The 21,046-nt window shown below is 36.2% G+C and overlaps 2 protein-coding genes across 3 annotated transcripts in view; both read left to right on the top strand.

Annotated features, from left to right (window-relative positions):
- The first annotated feature begins 1,839 nt into the window (after positions 1–1,839).
- On the top strand, positions 1,840–16,792 carry MED6 (mediator complex subunit 6). The gene is made up of 8 exons (XM_070939504.1): positions 1,840–1,881; positions 6,079–6,238; positions 9,019–9,110; positions 10,282–10,364; positions 11,439–11,547; positions 12,779–12,894; positions 13,894–13,921; positions 14,479–16,792. Exons 1-8 carry the CDS (start codon positions 1,860–1,862, stop codon positions 14,607–14,609), a joined length of 741 nt encoding a protein of 246 aa, XP_070795605.1. The 5' UTR covers positions 1,840–1,859; the 3' UTR covers positions 14,610–16,792.
- Positions 14,626–21,046, top strand: part of LOC139313983 (disintegrin and metalloproteinase domain-containing protein 20-like) — a 31,031-nt gene continuing 24,610 nt past the window's right edge. For both annotated transcript variants that reach the window (XM_070939492.1, XM_070939485.1), the window contains exon 1: positions 14,626–14,661. The gene's annotated coding sequence lies outside the window, so the exon portion shown is untranslated. The remainder of the gene's footprint in view (positions 14,662–21,046) is intronic.

Here is a 21,046-nt window from a genome sequence, read left to right as displayed (position 1 = left end):
CATGTGGCCGCGCTCAGTCTGCCCAGTATCTTGTCCACGTTTTCCGGAGTCACAGAATCAAACTCAAATCAAATTAAAATGCTAATTTATTCAGTAAACCACAGCAAGGCAAACCATGGTTAAAGATGTGTGAACACAGTAAATTATGGCTTGTTGCTCAGGAATATTTAAACTTCTATTGATTAGGCAAAACTAATATTTGTGTTTTGCAATTATGATTGCATGGCCTTCTGTGGTAGTATCTGCATAGATATTTCCATTGGGTTTCACTTTAACTATATTTGATAGTCTCTAATCCTTATACAAGCTGAGCTCAAATGTTGGGCCATCTCATTTCCCTTAGCAATAAGAGATATTACATAATCTCTGTAGAGTATTGTTCTCCTGAGTGTTTTTATTCATCATTATTTTGTTTTATGAAACCCTGCTATATAGTCCTGGAGGAGTTTCCCCAGGAGGAGGTAAAGTCTGTAGTAAATTGTATAGTACAAAAGGTAACTTCAAGTCAGTCTCAAATCCTGATTAGTTCATGAATTCATTCACTTAATTTTCTTGTCAGGAATACAAAAATGTACCTTTATCTCTCCCCCCCCTTTTTTTGGCCTTCCTAATCTAGATGATAACTGTGGTATTCCCTGGTGGTTTCCCAAAACAAGGCCAATTACAATATGTTTAGTTTCTAAGTCCAGACAAACTTGACAGGTTGTTCTGCCTGCCTACCAGGGGTTGCTGGAATTAGTTACATTTAAAGCACTCTGCTCTGATAACAGAGATTGATAGGAGAGTCAATAATAAAATATGGATCAGGAGGAACATTTATTTACTAGTTTGCTTTTCCAACTTTATTGAACATAAGCTTGCAATTCAGTACATCCTTATAGACACTTAATATGTAAATGCAATGTAGACACTGATAGATGAGACTATTTGTAGCTCAGAGTTGAACTGCTAGCACTGTTACCTAGTTTGATAATGAAACATCTACACAAAAAAAAAACAAAACAAAAAAAAAAACAACCAAACTCGGAGAGAACCAAGGACCCCATACAACGAAGACAGATAATATTTCTGAGAAGCATGCATCTAAAGGGAATGAGAGGAGCTAATTAAGAAGCCCTACATCCACATATTTTGATAACCATTGTTCCCCATGCTGGTTGTTATTAATCTTTGAGAATATCAATTGTTGTACTGCCTGTTCACAATAATCAGGTAACTTGAACTTCCTTGGCCCGGGAATTTTGCAACACAAAAAAACGATGAACATTAAATCGTTTGCTTCCATCCACCTAACCAATTGCACAATATAATTAATATTTCCAAAATGTTTAAATTGGCTGATCAAAGTCATATCATGATTAGTTACAATGGGACGACTTCCCCACTTTCATATACTGTTAAGATTCGTAGCCGTGCTTGGTGGGTAGGAAATGCTGGAGTTGCTCTCCTATCCATCTAAGTGGGTTCAGAGGTGAGATGAACCTTAATTACCAAGATTGCAATAATCTATATACTCGGGTCACTTTATTTTGGAATCTAAATCCTTATCACCATGCTCTAAGGACCAGCACTTCCTGAAAACTACAATGAAAATCTTTCACAGCGTCTTGATTTGAAACCCTTTTTTGAACCAAGCCTTGATTACGCTGCGAGCGTTCCTATGGAAACCGTACCGTTATTCTGCGGTTGCCTGGAGACATGAAGCAACGAATACGCATGCGCCGCAAGCGTTTCTTCCGCCAGTCTAGGCAAGCGCCGATTCTCCCGTTTTGATCGGTCTACACGCCGTTTCTCTATGGTTTGCCGAGATCATAGTTTCGCGTCAAGGAGAGAGTGGCTGCGACGCGCGGAGGTGCATCATGGCGGCGGTCGACATCAGAGGTATTGGAGGGGGACTAGCGTGGGTTAGCGGACCTGCTTGGTACTTAGGTATAAACAGGGACGATCCCTACGAAACTGGGAGGACCAGCTTGCTTGTTTAGTTACTTCTCTATTTTAGTATTTTTCCATAGCACGTTTTCCTGGGCTATTTATTGTCCGCTTCCATCAGAGGCATGGAGTGTTTTCATGAACCGCGTCGAAAGCCACGAAACGTCAACTTCTCGCTACTACCCAGTGATTGTAGGATATTCGCAGCTTAAATCTACACTGCTCAAAAAAATAAAGGGAACACAAGCAGAAGACATCCGAGATCTGAATGAATGAAATAGCCTTATTAAATACTTTGTTCGTCACATACAGTAGTTTTGTGTTCCCTTTAGTTGTTTGAGCAGTGTATAAACTACTGTATGTAAAGAACAAAGTATTTAATAAGGCTATTTCATTCATATCTCGGATGTCTTCTGCTTGTGTTCCCTTTATTTTTTTTGAGCAGTATATTTTAATACATAGACGAACCAGGGTAGCTTTTGGACCGGAAGAGCTTCAGATGTTCAGATCCCATTCAGATTTCTTTCCGATTTCCGATTAAATCTCCAGCATTTGGAAGTGGGAGGCACCATAGTAGATTAGTCGTGCAGTCTGACTAATATTGGTCAGCAAAATTGTACAAACAAATCATGTTATGCTAGTTTTCTTTTAGACAAATGACACGTTGGGTTGATTTGTTGAGTGCAATATAGCAATTGTACATACATTTTCTAATCCGTGGAAATTAGATAAAGGTTGCACATGAATGAAAATGAGAAGACCAGACTATATAATGCTCTACTATAATCATTTAAATAAATGTTCATGCTTTAAAGTGTTGGGTTCAGTTTCAGGAGCTACTTGGATGAGTGAGACACATACACAGCAGATATATATAGTCTTAGAACAGCAACTATTTTAATTTTTAAAGCGCATTAGATGTTAATGAAACACCTATGTAGTAGTTGTCATACTATTTATATACTATTAAATTTCTCCTGAATAATCAATTTGGTTGAAGTTTTTCTAGCGCTGCAAAATGTTATGTAATGCTCAATTAAATAATTGGTTAACTCCTTGGATAAACATATCTGTTTTATATCATGTTTAACTTTTATCAAATCAATATGCATGAAACTGATAGGGATAAATGGTTATAACTTTAGGAAATACAGTGTCTAAGCCAAAATATGTTTTTAAATCAGAACTCCAAGTTTTTCATAAAGAAAAATTTATGAAGTATATATGTGAATCAAGTCACTATAGCTCGTTCATACTATGATTAAAACAAACCATGCTTAGATTAGGTGAAGCCAATTTTTGTAATAATCTGAGAATCAAAACATACAATCAAGGCATCTGTCAAACTTCGCCTCTATAAAGAAGAGAAATTTCTTCCAGTTTTGCAGTGGTGAAAAGGGCAAGGTAGTCAGTTGATCAGATCACTCACTATTAACAGCTACTATACAAAAACTATAGTGACAGAAAAGACAGACCTTTAGTCCTGGAAAGAACAAATGAAAACCATATTTTTGACATATTTCAAAGTCAAGCTAGAATTAATTTTAAATTATGGGGTTTTTTTGTAATTTAGTGCAAGTCATAAATACTTTTAAGTAGAGTTCAGAAATAATCAAAAGCAACCCTTAAAGGAAAAAAACAGCTGACACTCATTGGTTAATATTAATCTGATCCTGTATTTCTGTTTCAGAATATTAATCTTCTGTTTAGCAGAATGAGGCCCAAACAGACGGGGGAGGGGGGATCTATTCCAGAGCAGTGACAGAAAGGATTCCTACAGGATGTCATTGTTCGATATTGGAAGCCGAGCATGCCCACCATGCTAGATTTTACAGGATAGCATACATAATTATGTAAGGATGACTCCTTAAACATCCATGCCCTGATCCTTGAAGAACTAGATAGACAATAAATAGTACCTTGAATTGTACCCAGGAACCCAACTACAAGTAGTTCTAGACTTATGACAGGTTGCTTAGTGACCATTCAAAGTTATGATGGATTTACCTAGGGAATACTTATGACCTGGATTTGAAGTTTCTGTAGTTCTGCAGTCACATGACTGCACATTGGAGACTTAGCAGCCAGGTCACATTTACCCATGACCACATGTTTACAATGTTTTTGCCAAAACCCGGTTTACTTTCAGTTTTTGGCAAAACCGGCCCATAGCAAAACATGGTTTCACTTAATGACCATGACAAAAATAAAAAGATTGTAAAACCATCTCTATGTAAACCATTATGGGCAGACTACCTGAGTAAGCAGTGTGGCCCATGAAAGAGCGATGTCACATAAGTGTACGGTTTACTAAAAAAAATGTCAGTGAAAGTTTCTGTTAAGCCGTCTTAGCTTGGATGGTTCTGTAATGTTTATTTTAATTACTTTTAAGAAGTAATTTAGCACAGTTTAAAAAAAAATGTTTTCATAGAAAGGAATGGAGCAGATATATTTACATATGACTGTCTGATGTCTTCCAAGCGCTAGAGAGCAGCACATGTATTATTCATAGACCTATTTATGCTGCATTAAGCATGGCTTCCCAGCCATCTGGGTGTTGCTTTCTAAAAGATTTCTGAAGCAGCATATGCATATTTTATGCAACCATATATCACATCTTAGGTTGGATTTCAGGTTGGTTCAAAACTTCCCTGTCAAGAATCTGCTGTAAAATAATTATTGTGAGAATCCTGGGTTTAAAAGTAATAATAATGCTAAAATATCTTAAAATTGAATTAGAACACTTCGGTATTCTTTTTTCTATACATATTAAGAATATTTTTTTCACTGAAAAATCTCATGAGATTGTATTTTTTTAGATTTCAAATGGCCTTAAGTATCATGTGCCTTAATCTTTTATATAGCAATTGCCCCGAGATACGTGATGCTATTAGACTATCATAACGCAATACCTGAATTTTATCTGCTATATGTAATATTTTTAGGAATATCATGTTATCTGAAGCTTCCAAAGAGCTTGGCGGAATTAAACAAATATAACAACATAAATATGGAGAAGGGAAGGAGATCCAGTGTACATACTGGAATCATTTGCAGATCCGTGAGATGTGACTTATATAAAGTACTGCCATCCACCCTACATTTACTTTGGATCACCCCATTTCTTCCCTTCTTGTGTTCTTTTGTCCCTATCAGTCATGCTTTCACACTGCAGCCATCCCCAAGGTCGTGTGATCAAAATTCAAAGGATTGGCAACTGACCCATGATAGTTGCAGTGTCCCAGGGTCATGTGACCACTTTTTGCAACCTTCTGACAAGCAAAGTCAATGGGGAAACCAGATTCACTTAACAACCATGTTAACAACTTAACAACTGTAGTGATTCACTTAACAACTGTGGCAAGAAAGGTAAAAATGGGACAAAATTCACTTAACAAATGTTTTGCTTAGCAACAGAAATTTTGGGCTCCATTATGGTCATAAGTCAAGGACTAACTATATTCTGAATTCAGGTGTTATAGGAAAAGGAAGAAAATTTGTCTAAACAATGGTCAAATTTATAAACCTTTATCATATTCACTAATATCGTTTTATAAGCTAAAAATTCTCACTGCCATATTTTTCTTATATCTTCTTATGGCATCCTGTTGGACATAGAAACCATTGGAATGAAATAATATTCTAAGTGTATTGGTATAGGTGATGGAGTAGTAGCATGGCTTTGAATTTGTTTCCTTTGCTTAAAGATTTCTGCTCTGATATTATTTATCAGTTTGATGCATTGTTTGTTTTTTAATGCCATAGAATTCAAGACCTCAAATGCAAGTTTCTTAGGAGACTTCTTATCCAGTATTTATCTCAGCAAGTTTCTCTTTTGTGTGCCTTGGGGCTAAAACAAAAATTTGTAAATGATAATTTAAATGTTTTACTTTAAATATACAGTATTGTTTAAAGATGCTTCAGTGAGTAGAGTATGGATCTTCATCTTAAAGAGATAATATATTGTATTATTGTTGGACTGATGTCATTAATATATAAGTTTTTATACTGGATATCTCAAGTTAGTTAAACTAAAATAGTTGGGTTTTTTTTTTTTTACTGTTATTGGTTTTTCTGAATGCGAAACTATGTTTTTCTCTTTTCTCCTCTTACTTTACTTCTTCCTTGTGCATTATTTTACTCTTACAGATAATCTGCTGGGAATTTCCTGGGTTGATAGTTCATGGATTCCAATATTAAACAGTGGGAGTGTATTGGACTATTTCTCAGAGCGCAGTAATCCATTCTATGATCGAACATGCAACAATGAAATGGTCAAAATGCAAAGGCTAACCTTGGACCACTTGAAGTAAGTTGATATAGTATTATTAGTTTTTTAGCTTTCAGGAAGAAATGATGTCATAATATCAACTAAGATGTTAAGAAAAGAAATATGCGGACTAATGCAGATAGTCCTCAGGTTACATCCATTTGTTCAGTGACTGTTTAGAGTTATGATGCGGCCATGTGACATTATTCTTTATGATGCATGGCTTGGCAATGCAATTCCAGTTCCATTGAATCAGTGAATAGGATGAATTATTAAAATGCAGTTAATTTAACAGGCTCATTTTAAATCAAACAAATTAAATTATTCAGTGTTTTTTAAATCAGTAACAATATTTTTTAAAAATGTATCTACCTTAAATCTGTAAAGCAGTTATGAAGGATCTAGAATAGGCCTGTCAAACTGGTGGCCCGTGGACCGGATACAGCCTGAGCAGGCCACACCAATCCCAGCTCCAGAAAGGCAAAAAACATCCCGATATGTCATGATACAGACCGTAATGCAATTGGGTTTGGCACCCCGATACAGAATATTCATTCCACTGCTAAACAAAAAAACAACAACAAAAAACAAAAAACAAAAAAACCCAATCTTCTGAAACTTTAGTGGCCAGAGATTAGAGGACAAATCATTAAGCCATATAATGCTAAATCTAAACTTCTGTTTTTGTTTGTAATTAATTTGTTATGTCTATATTTGATAAATTATTTTCTACTCACAGTAAAATTGTTTTTAACTCAAGTGCTTCTATATCTTGCTTTCTTCCTTTCCATCATCTCAATTTTAAATCAGTTTAGTGTTAATATTTATTGTTTTTACATTTTAATGTTTTATCTTGTTTTTAGCACTTAACAATAACACTTAGTTGTATATACTGCTTCATAGTGCTTTACAGAAGTGGCCCCCAACCTTTTTGGCACTAGGGAATGGTTCTGTGGGGACAGATTTTTCCATGGACCGGAGGGGGCATGGTTTTCCGTGCTGCCTGCATCCCGTGAATGGGGCTTTGTTTGTGCAGCCCGGTTTCTGGTATGCCCTGGCCTGGTGCCGGTCTACGGACCAGAGGTTGGGGACCCCTGCTTTACAGCACTCTCTGTGTGGTTTGAAAATGTCAGCATATTGCCACCAACAATCTGGGTCCTCATTTTATTGACCTGAAGGATGGAAGGGCTGAGTCAATGTCGAGCCTGTCAGGATTGAACTCCAGACTGTGGCAGAGTTAGCCTGCAATACAGGTAGCAATCCTTAACTTACATCAGTTCATTTCTTGATAGTTCAAAGTTATAATGGCACTGAAAAAAGGGACATAATTGTTTTTCACACATACGACCGTTGCAACATCCTTATGGTCATGTGATCAAAATTCAGATGCTTGGCAACTGGTTCATAATTATGACCATTGCAATGTCCCAGGGTCATTTGAGCACCTTTTGCAACCACCCGACAAGCAAAATGAATGGAGAAGCCAGATTCATTTAACAACCTTGCTACTAACTTAACTGCAGCGACTCATTTAACAACTGTGGCAAGAAAGGTCATAAAATGGGACAAAACTCATGTAACAATTGTCTCGCTGAGCCACAGATTTTGGATTCCATTGCGGTCATAAATCGAGGACTATACCTGTACTGCATTCTAAGCACTGCTCCACCAGAGCTGTTTTTATGACTGTAAGCTGCCTAGAGTCTCCTTTAGGCAAGATGCATAGCATATAGGTTTAATTAATCATTAAATAAATATTTTGACATTAACTAATCTTGATTCAGTATAGCTTCTTAACCAAAACTGAAAACAAAACCAACAGTGTTGATACCACTGTTGTTGCTGAAGTTTGAAGCTGGGTGAGGCCGGCATCTCCAATATGAGAAAGCCCTTTTGTAAACATGGGGCAAATCCTCAAAGCAGCCAAATTGCTGTTGATTCAGAAAGTTTGAGGAAAGACCTAGGATTTAAGATGGGGATTAATTTCTTTATTGGGCAAGATTCCAGAGTGCTCTTAGATGGAGCCCTTCTTCATACGTATGGCTTTCTAATTCTCTGCAGTAGATCTGCTTATCTAACCCTCTTGTGTCTCTTTGTGACTGTGGAATGAGGAGAGTCTCTTTAATCATTGCCACAGTATGAAATTTTGACTGCGGCATAGTCTTACTATACGTTTCTACCGGAAACTATAAATAAAGGGATGACTTAGAAAACACATTTCTGTGAGGCTAAAACTTAACATATGCTATTCCTTTTTTGCATTGGAAAGGCTGCTTTCTGGAGTACCATTTTCTCATTAGTAAACAGTTATTCAGGACCTTCCCAGGCCTTCTAGGTTTGCTGCTATTATTTTTACTCCTTTAATTTGCTTCCTATTAAAGCTGCTAATTTCTTTTTTGTACATTCTGAAGCTTCTTAATTAAGTCTTTTTTTTTTTTCATTTTTTCCAATCATACTTGAGATTTTTGAATAGCATTACGGTTTCTGTTTCCTGATATTAAAGATTAATGCTAGTAATTTAAATCAATACGCTTTTAAATCACCGTCTTTCACCTATTTATGTGCCAGGGGCGAATGGGAAGAAAACCAGCAGTTGGTAAATTTATAAAAGCTCTATTAATATAAATCCCCACTCTTTATCAAGAATTATGTGGGGGGGGAGGAAGAAATTACTCACCACTTAATGATTTCTAGATTACCTGTTTTCAAAAAAGGATCATTCTTTTTTCTCTACACTAAAATAGCTTATAATTTCAGTGTTTATAGCGTCTGCGACTGTTTTCTGTCCTTAGATTTAGCTCTGTCCTTTTATCTTTCAGTCAAATGGTTGGAGTAGAATATATTCTCCTCCATGCACAAGAGCCAATCCTCTTCATCATCCGTAAGCAGCAAAGACAGAACCCAACACAAGGTAAGGCTGTAGACAGCTGTCCTATTTAAAATGTAGAGTGTAACCTATGGCCAACTTTTCTCAGTCTGCATGTTCTTCAGCCAGACCAATTCCAAGATTTTCTTTCTTTCTTTTTTTTTTTTTTTTTGTGTGGCTGGAGAATTTGGAGACCTGAAATCCAAACATCTGGATGTTGTCTAGGTTGTGGAATCTTGCCATTCATACAGATTTTCCTTGTGCGGGCATACTACTTCGATACAGAGTGGTGGACTATGTGTCCCCTTTCATTTTGCATGGAGCACTGGGTTCTACAATGGCCTAAATTACCTCTTTCGGTTCTGTGATTCTGTAAATCTAAAGCAACATTGTATGTTGTTCTCCAGTGCTCCCATCTTGCCTCACAGTCCTACCTACTTGTTTGTCAGGGCAGACTGCATATGTTCTGAGCAAATATATTCCTATTTTTGAACAAGGACGTTCCTCCTTTTGATTATGTCAATAGAAGAAGAAATAGAATCAGAATCAATGCTATTCATTCTGATAATTTGTATTGTTATGTCGTCTTCTTAAATGTTGCTTAAAATAGTTAAAAAACAAAACAAAACTGGGGCTCTGTAAAATTGTTAGATTTCCATTACCTCATCCCATCTAACCCAATTTAAAATAATAGTATTTGCTGTGAAGGACATGTGGATAATGTTGGAAGCTGTCTTTGAGGCTAACTTTATTTTTTTGCAACAATAAGGGAATGCCCTCTTGTGGTAAAATGCAATATGGGTAACAAAATGAGCTTTGTCTTCAAGCTATTTCTTTTTTGGGTTACACTGATATCTTATTATGGTTAAGATTTTATCTGATGTTATTATAGTTAAGATTTTATCTGGCCATGTTTGTTCAATCTTTCTGCATTTTAAATGTCTATCACTGTTTCTTTTGAAGTGGAAGGCCAATTATTTCTGCATCTGATTAGTGGAAGCAGAATTTGGAGAATTTATATATTACTGTTTTATTACACTGAAGTAGTTTTAAATACATGCCCATAAAAGTAAATCTACTGAGAATGTAGGGTTTAAATATACTTGTAATCTAGCTATATTTCAATTTCTGTACTGTTTTATGCAATAAATTAAGCAATTGCGCCTGTTATATATCTAGAATGGATTGGTTGACTAATGCTATGCTTCTTTTAAAGTTATCCCATTGGCTGATTATTACATTATTGCTGGAGTAATTTATCAGGCACCTGACTTGGGGTCAGTTGTAAACTCAAGAGTGGTAAGTTTCTATGACACTGGTTTTATTACAGTGGTTCTCAACCTGTGGGTCGGGACCCCTTTGGGGGTCGAACGATCCTTTCACAGGGGTCGCCTAAGACCATCGGAAAACACATATTTTCAATGATTTTAGGAATAATTTTATGGTTGGGGTCATCACAACATGAGGAACTGTATTAAAGGGTCGCAGCCTTAGGAAGGTTGAGAACCACTGTTTTATTAGAATAAAAGAAATGCCCACAAAAAGTTGGTTTGGTTTCTGGTTCTTTGTTTTAATTTAAGCTTCTGAAAATTCTATTTTTCTGGGCGGGGGGGGGGGGGAGTCTATAAAAATGTAAGCAAAGGGAGAAAAATGAAAAGATTTTAAAAGGTTGGCTTTTCCCACAGGCACTGGGTCAGTGTGAAGTTGGACCATGAGTATTATATGGTTGGATGGATACGAGATTGTGGACCAGACCCCTGGCTTCTTTGTCTTTAATTTTATTACTACAGTGAATCACCTAAAATTGTGTTTTATATGATGGCTGGCCATATAAATGTTTTAATAATATGAATAAGTAATAAGATTACCTTTATTTTATTGATTCTTCCAGAGACGGTTTCTGGAGACTGCATGTTTTATGAACTCAGTATCATAATCAATATATACACCTATTTGTCTGAAAACATTTTCCCCTACTTTTTTTTGTATCCTTTTTCTTCTGTTGCAGGGATGGTTAGATAGGTCTTGTCAGAGGTCTGTACTGAGCTCTTGTACTGTACTGGAGCTTTAAAACTAGGCCAGAGACTATATAAAATTAGTCTGAGGGCAGATTATCACTCTTACTTTACCTCATGTCTGTTATTTCCTCTACTGAAGGGAAGGTTAGCATATTGCTCTCTTTGCTCCTTTTATATTGCCTTGCCCAACTTCCATCCTCATTTGCAATGACATAATTGGAAATTGTATCAAAACAAAGCTTAGAATATTGAGTTATGTGTGAAAAATATATGTTGTGAATCAGCCTATTTGGCTGGCTGAAGTACTGTACAAAGAGAGAAATCACACATTTTCTTACAAATTTATATTGTCCAGCTCACTGCAGTACATGGAATCCAGTCAGCTTTTGAGGAAGCTATGTCTTATTGTCGCTATCACCCTTCCAAAGGTTATTGGTGGCATTTCAAAGATCAAGAGGAACGAGGTAAGATATCTGGGACTTCAGATTTCAAAATTTATTCTTCCTTTTTCCTTAGGAATTACCATATTTTTCAGAGTATAAGACACTCCGGACTATAAGATGCACATACCTTTTTTGGTGTGGAAAACAAGAAAAAGAAATCTGCCTCTGCCTCTGTCTCCCAGTAATTTTGCCTCGTTGCAGCAAAGAGCAAACAGCCTGCTTTACTTTCATTTTCATTTTCAGCTTGATTAGCACAAGAAAAAAATCTGCTCCCAGCAATTTACTTCCTTGCAGCAAGCAGCAGAGGCCCAGGCAAAACAGCTGAGAGCAAAATAGCTGAGAGTCGGGAGTCCGATCCAATCAACTTGTGCTAATTAGGCTGTGCTGAAGCTGAAATGAGCTGTTTCTTCTTGCTGCTTGCTGCAAGGAGGTAAACTGCTGGGAGGCAGAGGCCAAAGGGTGGGGGCCAATGGGTGGGCGGGGCTACATTCGGTGTATAAGACGCACCTAAATTTTCACCCCCTTTTAGGGGGGGGGAAAGGTGCGTCTTTTACTCCTAAAAATACCGTATGTGATTGGTCTTGGTCTGTATACTTCAGTGAAAGTCAGTTAATGTTACTGTCACTTTATATTTGTAAAACAATAGAATATAGAATGAGTAAAGTATTCCAGGAAATGCCATGGTGTTCTTCCCCATTTGATTGCAAGTTCTGGGTTTTTTGCTCTGTGTTTGCCTAGATCATCTAGCAAAACTGACAGTGCATGGGGGAGGGAAGATTTTTTTTGGCTGGGTTGTCACAGAGCCTAATTAGGTCTGAAAGGAAGTGTCTCTCTTAAAATCACCCAGCTGGTTTCTATGTTTAAGATTGGATTAGAATCTGGGCCTCCCTGCTTCTAATCCAATACTTTGATTACTAAATGACATTGGCTCTCATTCCAGAAATATCATATATCAGTATAATATTTCTGTATATGGTGGCAGGTTCTTCCATTAGTACTTACTGTTTTAAAATGTATTCTCAGTTACCTAGAGCTGGCAGAATTATTAACTTCTGCCATCTATTAATTTTTTTTCCTGTAGCAATACAAATTGATCAAAGCCATATCTATTTTACCTGAATTGCAGAATACCAAAAACATCCATCTGAATTTCATTTCTAAATAATTAGAACTATTTTCCCCTTATGCTTATAAATTATGGTATCAAAAAGTTGATACGGTTTCATTATGATCTCCATAATTTTATTTTCAGATAAAGCCAAACCAAAAACAAAGAAGAAGGAGGAACCAAGCTCTATTTTTCAGAGGCAACGTGTGGATGCATTACTTCTAGATTTGAGAAAAAAATTTCCCCCTAAGTTTGTGCAGGTAACAGTCAAATAGTAAACTACTATTTGCCACAATGAGATACTTTGTCAAAACTGTTCAAGACCTGCTCTGAGCTGGACTCTGGCTTTTCAGGTTGTTTGAGTTTGACTGATGCAGTAATTTAGCATGAAAAGAGTTTGAGACTGTTGTTCCCAAAGAACTGGATGGGATATTCAGGCTGTGGAGAAGAGATGACCTGTGAGGGAGCAAAAAAACCCCCCAATGTTCTTGGATTCAATGGTTCTAAAGAATTTTCATCTTGTCTCTAACCTAAAAAGAGAAGGTTGTTGAAAAAAACATCCACTTTGCAACTCTAAAGGGACCTCAAAGAAATTATTATCTGGATCCTTTTCAGTTGAGCTTCAAACCAGGATGTGGTACTGAGATAACATTGATCACATTCATAAATGACCAAATAGTTGAAGAGCATAGCAGAAAAATATTTCATAAGACTTTTAGAATTGAAGGGAATCTTAAAAGTGATGTAACCTCTTATCCAATTTAGATCCTGTCAGATGTTCTAGGGGAATTGGTACTGAGCAGGAAATTAGATGAACCCTAAAGTTCTTTCCAATTCTATAATAATGTGAAACATTTTTTTTTGCTCTGCCATCCATCCCAGATTATGAGTAGGCTTTGAATACTTTGAGTAGGCTTCCAGCAATGAGAACTCATCACTTAATGTAATAGCCTGTTCCACTGGCTGCTAGCTTGTATAATTAGAAAGGTTTGGCTGACATTTATCCTAATCTGACTTCATTGTAATTTAACTCATTAGTTCTGGTCCTGCTTCTTAGGCAATAGAAATTAAATCCATTTCTAAGTGACAACCATTTGTGTGACTTGCTATGTTAATCCTGAATCCAGTTATACTAGATAGATTACAACCAACATTTCTTCTTCATTTGGGCAATGTTCAGTAAGAGAATGTAATCTTATATCTATACCAAAAAGATGTGCATTTTTGACTAATGACTTGGTTTTTCTCTTTGTTCACAGCAAAAATCTGGAGAAAAACCAGTCCCAGGTAAGAATTTAGTTAGTGTGTTTAAATGAGACCAAATCCAGCAAATGTTTATGATTAGATTTAATGCAGGCTCTAGAGAAGATAGTTTTGTCCAAGTTGGTCATTATGCATATCATTTTATGCATATAGATTTTCTGTAACTTGGATCCCAAAGAATTCCAAGCCTTCAATCTTTTTTTCCCCTTATGCTATCCAAAGAGCAGGGATTTATGATTTTCTCACAGGAAAAAAATCTGCATGTAGCAATTCCAGCAGTCTTGGTATTCTGGCAATTTTGAATTGCAATTCTGTTTTTAGGTTTAGGGAAGGCCACTTGAAAATTGGAGGGGGGGAGGCTGTTTTCTTCCTGTAGCTGTCATTTCTGCATTGCTCTGCTAAATGAAACTCTTTACTTTCAGATATAGGGTAATGGAACTGAGTTTGTTCCTTGTACTTACTGGTAAAAATCGAGGTGATATTTTGAATGAAGTCCTAGCATTAGGAAATATCTCATGGTACTGATAATGAGACATGTAAATCTATTAGAATTAGACTTAATGTGGTTTATTTTTTCCCAGTGGATCAGATTAAGAAAGAATCAGAGCCAGCACCTGAAGCTATAAAACAAGAGGAGAAGGAAGCTGCAAAGACCACACAACAGAGCACTACTACTAAAGGGCCACCAGAGAAACGAATGAGATTACAATGACAGAAGGGAAAATGACATTCATAACTAGTGAGGACTTGGTGAAGAAACAGAGGTAAATAAGTTAGCTATTTAAAAATGGGACAGTGAACTGTGACATTTCCAAAATTCCAGCATTTGATTTTTTTTTTTTTCCATGTTACAAATTTACAGCAATTTTCAGGATGGAATGACCTATTTTAGTGTTCGAGACTGAATTGTGCTTTGTGAATCTTTTGAGGATTTTTTTAGCCTCTGATATTTTCAAATTGTAATCTCATACTTTTTATTAATGTCTTGATGGAGTCTGAAACATCATAATGTTTCATAAATAGAGCGTGGCTCTATTGTTCTGTCAGGTTTTTCCAAATAAATTGATTACAGCAGTTCAGAGAGAGTTCTTTTTCTGAATTTCCACTTTTTCGTTAAGATTAAATTCAAATTGAGATAGAAGATTATTTTTTTAAAAAATCTTTCCCGCAACTTGGGTTATCGTATTGATCATTGGTGATTTTTCCCTTTTCAGTTTATTCTTTGAACAGCTTATGCATGGGTGTGGGAAAAAATGCCCATGATTTTGATCAGCACCCTCATCAGCAACATCATCCCCATCTAATCAACAATCGATAGAAAGCATGCTAGGTTTGGAGAAGTCAAGCTCTATGCAGAATATGCAAACGATGTTACAATCGATCCAAGAAGCCATGACTAAAACTCAGGAAGCCATGTCCAAAAACCATGATGAGATTAAAAGCGAAATAGGGGAGATGAAAGGGGGATATACGTAAGATGGATGAAAAGATAGGGAACATCCAGCAAATGATAACAAAGAATGAGCAGAGGATACAGAAAGTAGAAGTAAGGGCTGAACAAATGGGGGTAAAATTGGAAGAAATGGACCAAAAACTATCCTTGGCTAATTAGAATTAGAATTTTTCTGGAAATGGAAAAGGCGGCTTTCTATCTGAGATTTCAGAACATTATTGAAGAGAAAGAAGAAGACCTGGTTGAGGTGATGATAGACTTGCTGGGGGAAGTATTACAGAAAGATAAGCATTACATATAAAGAGACATAGACGAAGTATTCAGAATCCACACAAACTATGCAAGAAGGCACAGATTATCGAAAGAGGTGCACGTGAGGTTCACTAAAAAGGCATTGAGAGATGAAGTATACAAAAGAATGAGAGATGAACCCATGAAGTATAAAGGGAGAAAAATCCAGATGTTAAAACAGAGGAGAGTCAGAGAACAGAGGAGAAAGTATCAATTTTTGACCGCAAAATTGATTAAATGCAACATGAAGTTCAGATGTTTGATACCAGAAGGAATTCTGATCTCCTGGCAAGATAAAAAATTTAGGGTGGATACCTTAGATAAAGCACACGAATTTTTTAAACACCATTTTACAACAAATGAAGATCAGGAAAGTAGAGAGGAGATAGAAAGTAAAAGTCAAGATGAATTGCCAACAGAAGTAAAAGCTTTAGAACAAGAAGAAAGAGTGAGCGTGGAAAATGAGCAGGTGGAACATGAGCAGGTGGAATGAGAAGGTGCAAGCACAAAAGGACTGAGAGAGACAAGAACAACTAGAAGGGCAAGACCTATATACAAGTGAAAAGATGGATGAGGAAGTCAAGATACTATCTGTTAACATAAATGGATTGAACTCCCCCACAAAAAGAAGGCAAATCTTTACAAAACTACAAAGATTAAAATTAGATATAATTTGCCTCCAAGAAGTACACATCAAAAAACAACATGGCAACCTAACATCTCTAGCATATCAAAAGAAGAGAGGGATAGCACTATATATTAGAGAATCGTTAACATCTAAACAAATATACACAGATGAAGAAGGCTTAGCTTCTCTCAATTACTGTAATTTTTTTTTTTTATACAGGATGAGGTTTCATATGTACAGAATATTATGTGATAGCTATTCTCTGGTAGTTTCAGTACACTAGGAGGAACATCTTTCTCAACTCCCTACAGAGAAAAATCCTGTAAAATAATTGTCAATAAAATAATTTTATAATCTGTTTGTAAATATTTATTTGTTTTGAAGAGGGAATGGAGACAAGAATATTTTTAAAGGGTTTTTAATCTTTCTCCTTGGTTTTTCATAGTACATGGTTTGCTTTTCCTTTTTTTTTTATTCTAAAAATGTTTTGTCTGTTTGTACTTCTTTCCAGTCTGCTTTTATATTATTCCACTGAAAAATAAAACATTTTAAATACTGTTTACAAATTCACAGACATCTCATTTTGCTTCTCAATTGGCAAACTTTACTAGTGTGATATTTTCAAGTGTGCTGGATTACCTTTCTGGCTGAGCATTTTAGAAGGTATTAATACAAGTTATTTGGAAGGTCATAGATTGTAGAAAACTATTCTAAGGTTATTACTATATTCTTATTAATCCCTCCCTTTGAATTATGAAGAGCTAATCATGCTGAGAATTATTTAATACTCTTAAATACATGCAATACATTTTTCCAAAGATTTTTTCCATTTCCAAATGTTTGTATTTTCTCTTTTTTACTGTTGCCCTCATAGTAAACAAATTGATTGAAGTCCTTGTATAGAACAGAGGGATTCATCTGAAATTGAGTCAGTAGTTCAAGGTTACTAATAGTGTATCCCTATAAATCTCTATTCAAATGTGACAGCTATATTCAATGGTACATATTTCCCAATGTCTAAACATGACACACATTCTGAGCTCCCCTGGAACAGTAGCACAGAAATAGAGGGTGAGTTTGATGTTTGCTGAGTTATAGAGAAAGAAAAAAATGGGACTGCATGTTTTAGGGTGATAAATTTTCCACCACTGAAAAAAAAAAAGCATCAAATATAACACAAAGGAAGAGTTCAAAAACCCTACTTTATCCTTAAATGATTTGATACTTTCTTACCCTGCAGAACTCTTCCCTAAACTTTTCTGATGTTGGTCTCTCCTCCTAGTTACTTTGCTTTCCTGTATTTCTCTTTTCCTCTTCCCTCTCTCCACTCTCCTAATTCATGTTGTATTGCTTCCATCTCCCTTTCCCACTTCCAAGAGAATGGGAAGATTCCCATAGCAGATTTACAGAGCTCTGTGTCACATACATTTCCAGTTGTAACTTGTTCAGAGTTGATTGATTGCAGCAGGCTAAAATTGAGTGAGTGAGTGAAAGAAAGAAAAAGACATTGTGTAATTAATTTCCTTTAAGCTATGTTATTGCAAACAGCATTGGAATACACACACACACACACACTCACTCTCTCACACAAAAATAGCAAAGTAAGACAAAGAGCAATACTCCGAGAAAATACTGACTAGTATATACAGTATGGTGAGGAATAAGATTATTGTCGACTAGAGACAAGGTGAGTGGAATATTCTAGTTTGGAGGGAGGGAGCTAAATGCAATACTGAAGTGCAAAGCTTGTATGTTAAGTCAAAGAAAAAGGTGTATTAGAAAGTTTTATTTTTTAAAAGGTTTTTTTTTTTTTAAGTTTAGTACTTTGAAGGAAAAAGGAAGGGAAGGGGTTTTCCCTCTTTTTTTCAGTAAGGCCAAAGAATTTGAAAGAATGCAATACATTTTGTAAATATGTAAAAATCATAAAGATTAGCAAATAGAAATACACGTTATTTCCATTGCAGGGAAGATAAAGCAGGAGTGGTTAAATTGACTATTTAAAGAGGAAAATATGTTCTTATTTGGATATACTTTTGGAATTTGTGCTTCTGAAGAAAAAAAATGAAACTTTGACCTTGGTTTTGTTGATTAGAAAGATTTGGTGTTATAGGAATGGCTAGTTATTTATTAATGTGTAAAAGCAAAAAGTTGAGGTTCGAATGTGTTTATCTTGTACTGTGCCAGGAAGAGTTGGAAGTCAATGCCCTCTTTTCTTTCTTTTTCTCTTTCCCCTTGTATCTCATCCCCCCCTTTCCCCATTCCCTTTCCCTCCCTTAATTTCCTTTTTTCTTTTCTTCTTTGTATTTTATATAATAAAATTAAAATGATAAATGTTAAAGAAAACACAATATTTGTAATGAAGATATACATAATTCAGTGTATCAGGAAAAAAACATTTTCTATATAAAATTTGTGGATAGATGCTAAGACTTGGGTTCAGGAAAAGGTGTAATGAGCAAAAAAATATATGCAGGTGTGTAGTGGAAAATGAAGAATATGATATTCTGACAATTTAGCACGCTGCCCTTTGTTGTCACTGTTTAAGTTGTTGGTGTTAGCCTCTTTCAATTCCATCAACAGTAGGGATATTCAGCATTTTGCTATTCATGAACGAAACACTCTGGAGAAGTCTATAACATTCTTTTCCCTCTCTGGACCATGCTTAATCTCCTCTAGACCATGCCATTTGGCAGCTGAGTGGTTTACAAAGGTAAATTCCCTGAACTGAAAGTAATTGCAGGAGGTTGACCCAACAGCTGAGGATTTTTTCCCCTAGAAATTGCTAAATCACTCCAGGAGTAGTTTGGTGCTAAGGAGGTTGGTGAGAGCATAGAACTTCCAAGAGTTTGGGTTTAGGTATTATCAATATGCTGATGATATCCAGCTGTATGTTTTGACCTTAGGCTGGCCAGGTATTAACCCAGTGCATGGAGGTTGGATGGGGAAGACAGACTCAAGCTCAATCCTGACAAGACTAAGTGACTGTGTTTGGGTCCCCTGATCCAGAGATATCCCATTGTTGACCCTCAGTGGCATTGCCCTTCCCTATTTGAAATTTGTGTGCAAAATAGGGACCTTTACACAAGTACATCTAGTGTACCAATTGCATGCTTTTCCTGGATTCACTTCAGAGAGTCAATCACACTCTGCTCATTTCATGGTTGCATATTGTAAGGAATTCTACATGGGGCTATCTTTGAAGACTATATGTCTAGCTACAGCTGGTTTGGAACAGTGCTGCAGGCAGGGATGGAGGGCACTATATTGTGTACATGTGACTCCAGTTCTGGATACAATTCATGATGCTGGTTATCACCTTTAAAACTCATTACAGCTTAGCTACAAAGCCAGAACCAACCTTACACGTTCCAGGTTTCAACACAAAACCCTTGGATTAGACAAGCCACATAATCTAAAAATGAAAGGTGATCGTGAGTCTGGAAATGACAGAGATCATGAGTTCAATTTCTGCCATAGCTGTGAAAGCTGGCTGGATGACTGGGTCGGTCCCTCTGTCTTAAGCTCAATTTACATCACAGGTGGTGGCTGTGGGGAAAATAGGAGGAGGAAGATGTGTCGGGCATGTTCACTGCCTTGAGTTATTTTTTTTAAAAAAAGTTTTATTTTTATTTCTCATAAACGTGTCTTAAATGTACAGTCTTTTATCCATTGTTGATCATAACATATTCCCTTTTGACTTTCATATTAGTTCGTTCTTCATCCTAAATAATTTACGTATGCTCGGGGTTGCTCTTCTACCATTCCATCTCCTTTATTTTACAGCAATCCTTCTCCTTCTCCTCTCTTTCCCTTCCCTCCCTTCTTCTATCCTCTTCTACTTTCTTCTTTCCTCCTCTCTTCCCCTTCTCTCCTTCCCCTTCCTTTCCCCCATACCTCCCTTCTTCCTCCTTTCTAACCTTCTCTCCTATTTTTATTTCCCCTTCCTTTCTTCCTCTCCTTTTCCCTTTCTTCTGTTCCTCTCTCTCCTTCCTCTCTTCTCCCCTCCTATCTATCCCTCTACTCCTCTTTCCATTCTCTCTCCATTGTTGTATTCATATTCAATATTTTCCAAAATGGTATCTCAGCATCCCTGATTTTCTATTTATATTTACTTTCTTTTCAGTTTCTTTTCTATTTTACTGATTTCACATATATCTTCATAAATGTACACTTATATAATAGTTCCCCCCCCCCACAACTACCTTGAGTTATTTGCAAAGTATTATGACAGGATACAAATAAATAATAAATAAATAAATTCTCCAATCCCTTTTTTTTAAAGCAAGGTGATGAGGATGAGGTATAGGAAAAGAAAGATGCAATTCATTCCAAGGTGAGATACTGATGCCTTTATGCTATGAGGTGTGATAATACTGCATATTTAGCATACTATTCATATACTGTCTTTCAGGATATAAAGTCTCACAAGAGAGTATTTGAACATTATAAACAGTATATAAGAATAAAATATTCAAATATATAACAAATGCATGTAAAATAAATGGTGTTAAGAACTGTTTAAATAGAAATAAATGCCATGCAAATCAATTCATTTTTTAAAAAATAACACAAACCTCAGAAAAAGGGTGTGAATTTCACATAAGTGCTCTTATCTTGAAATATGCCTCTCTTAACCTGTCTTCAGACATTGCATTGTTCTATCACTGGATGCAGTAATTTAAGACACTTCACCAGTGAAGTGAGGGCTAAAATAGGATAGGGCTGTAATCCCCAAACCTATTTGGGGGGTTCCTGGTGTGCTTCCTGATCACAACTA

The sequence above is a fragment of the Pituophis catenifer genome, unplaced genomic scaffold (assembly GCF_029215685.1).
Source record: "Pituophis catenifer annectens isolate HBS135680 unplaced genomic scaffold, rPitCat1.0.hap2 SCAF_1, whole genome shotgun sequence".
Lineage (NCBI taxonomy): Eukaryota > Metazoa > Chordata > Lepidosauria > Squamata > Colubridae > Pituophis > Pituophis catenifer.
This window is presented reverse-complemented; position numbering and strand designations above follow the sequence as displayed.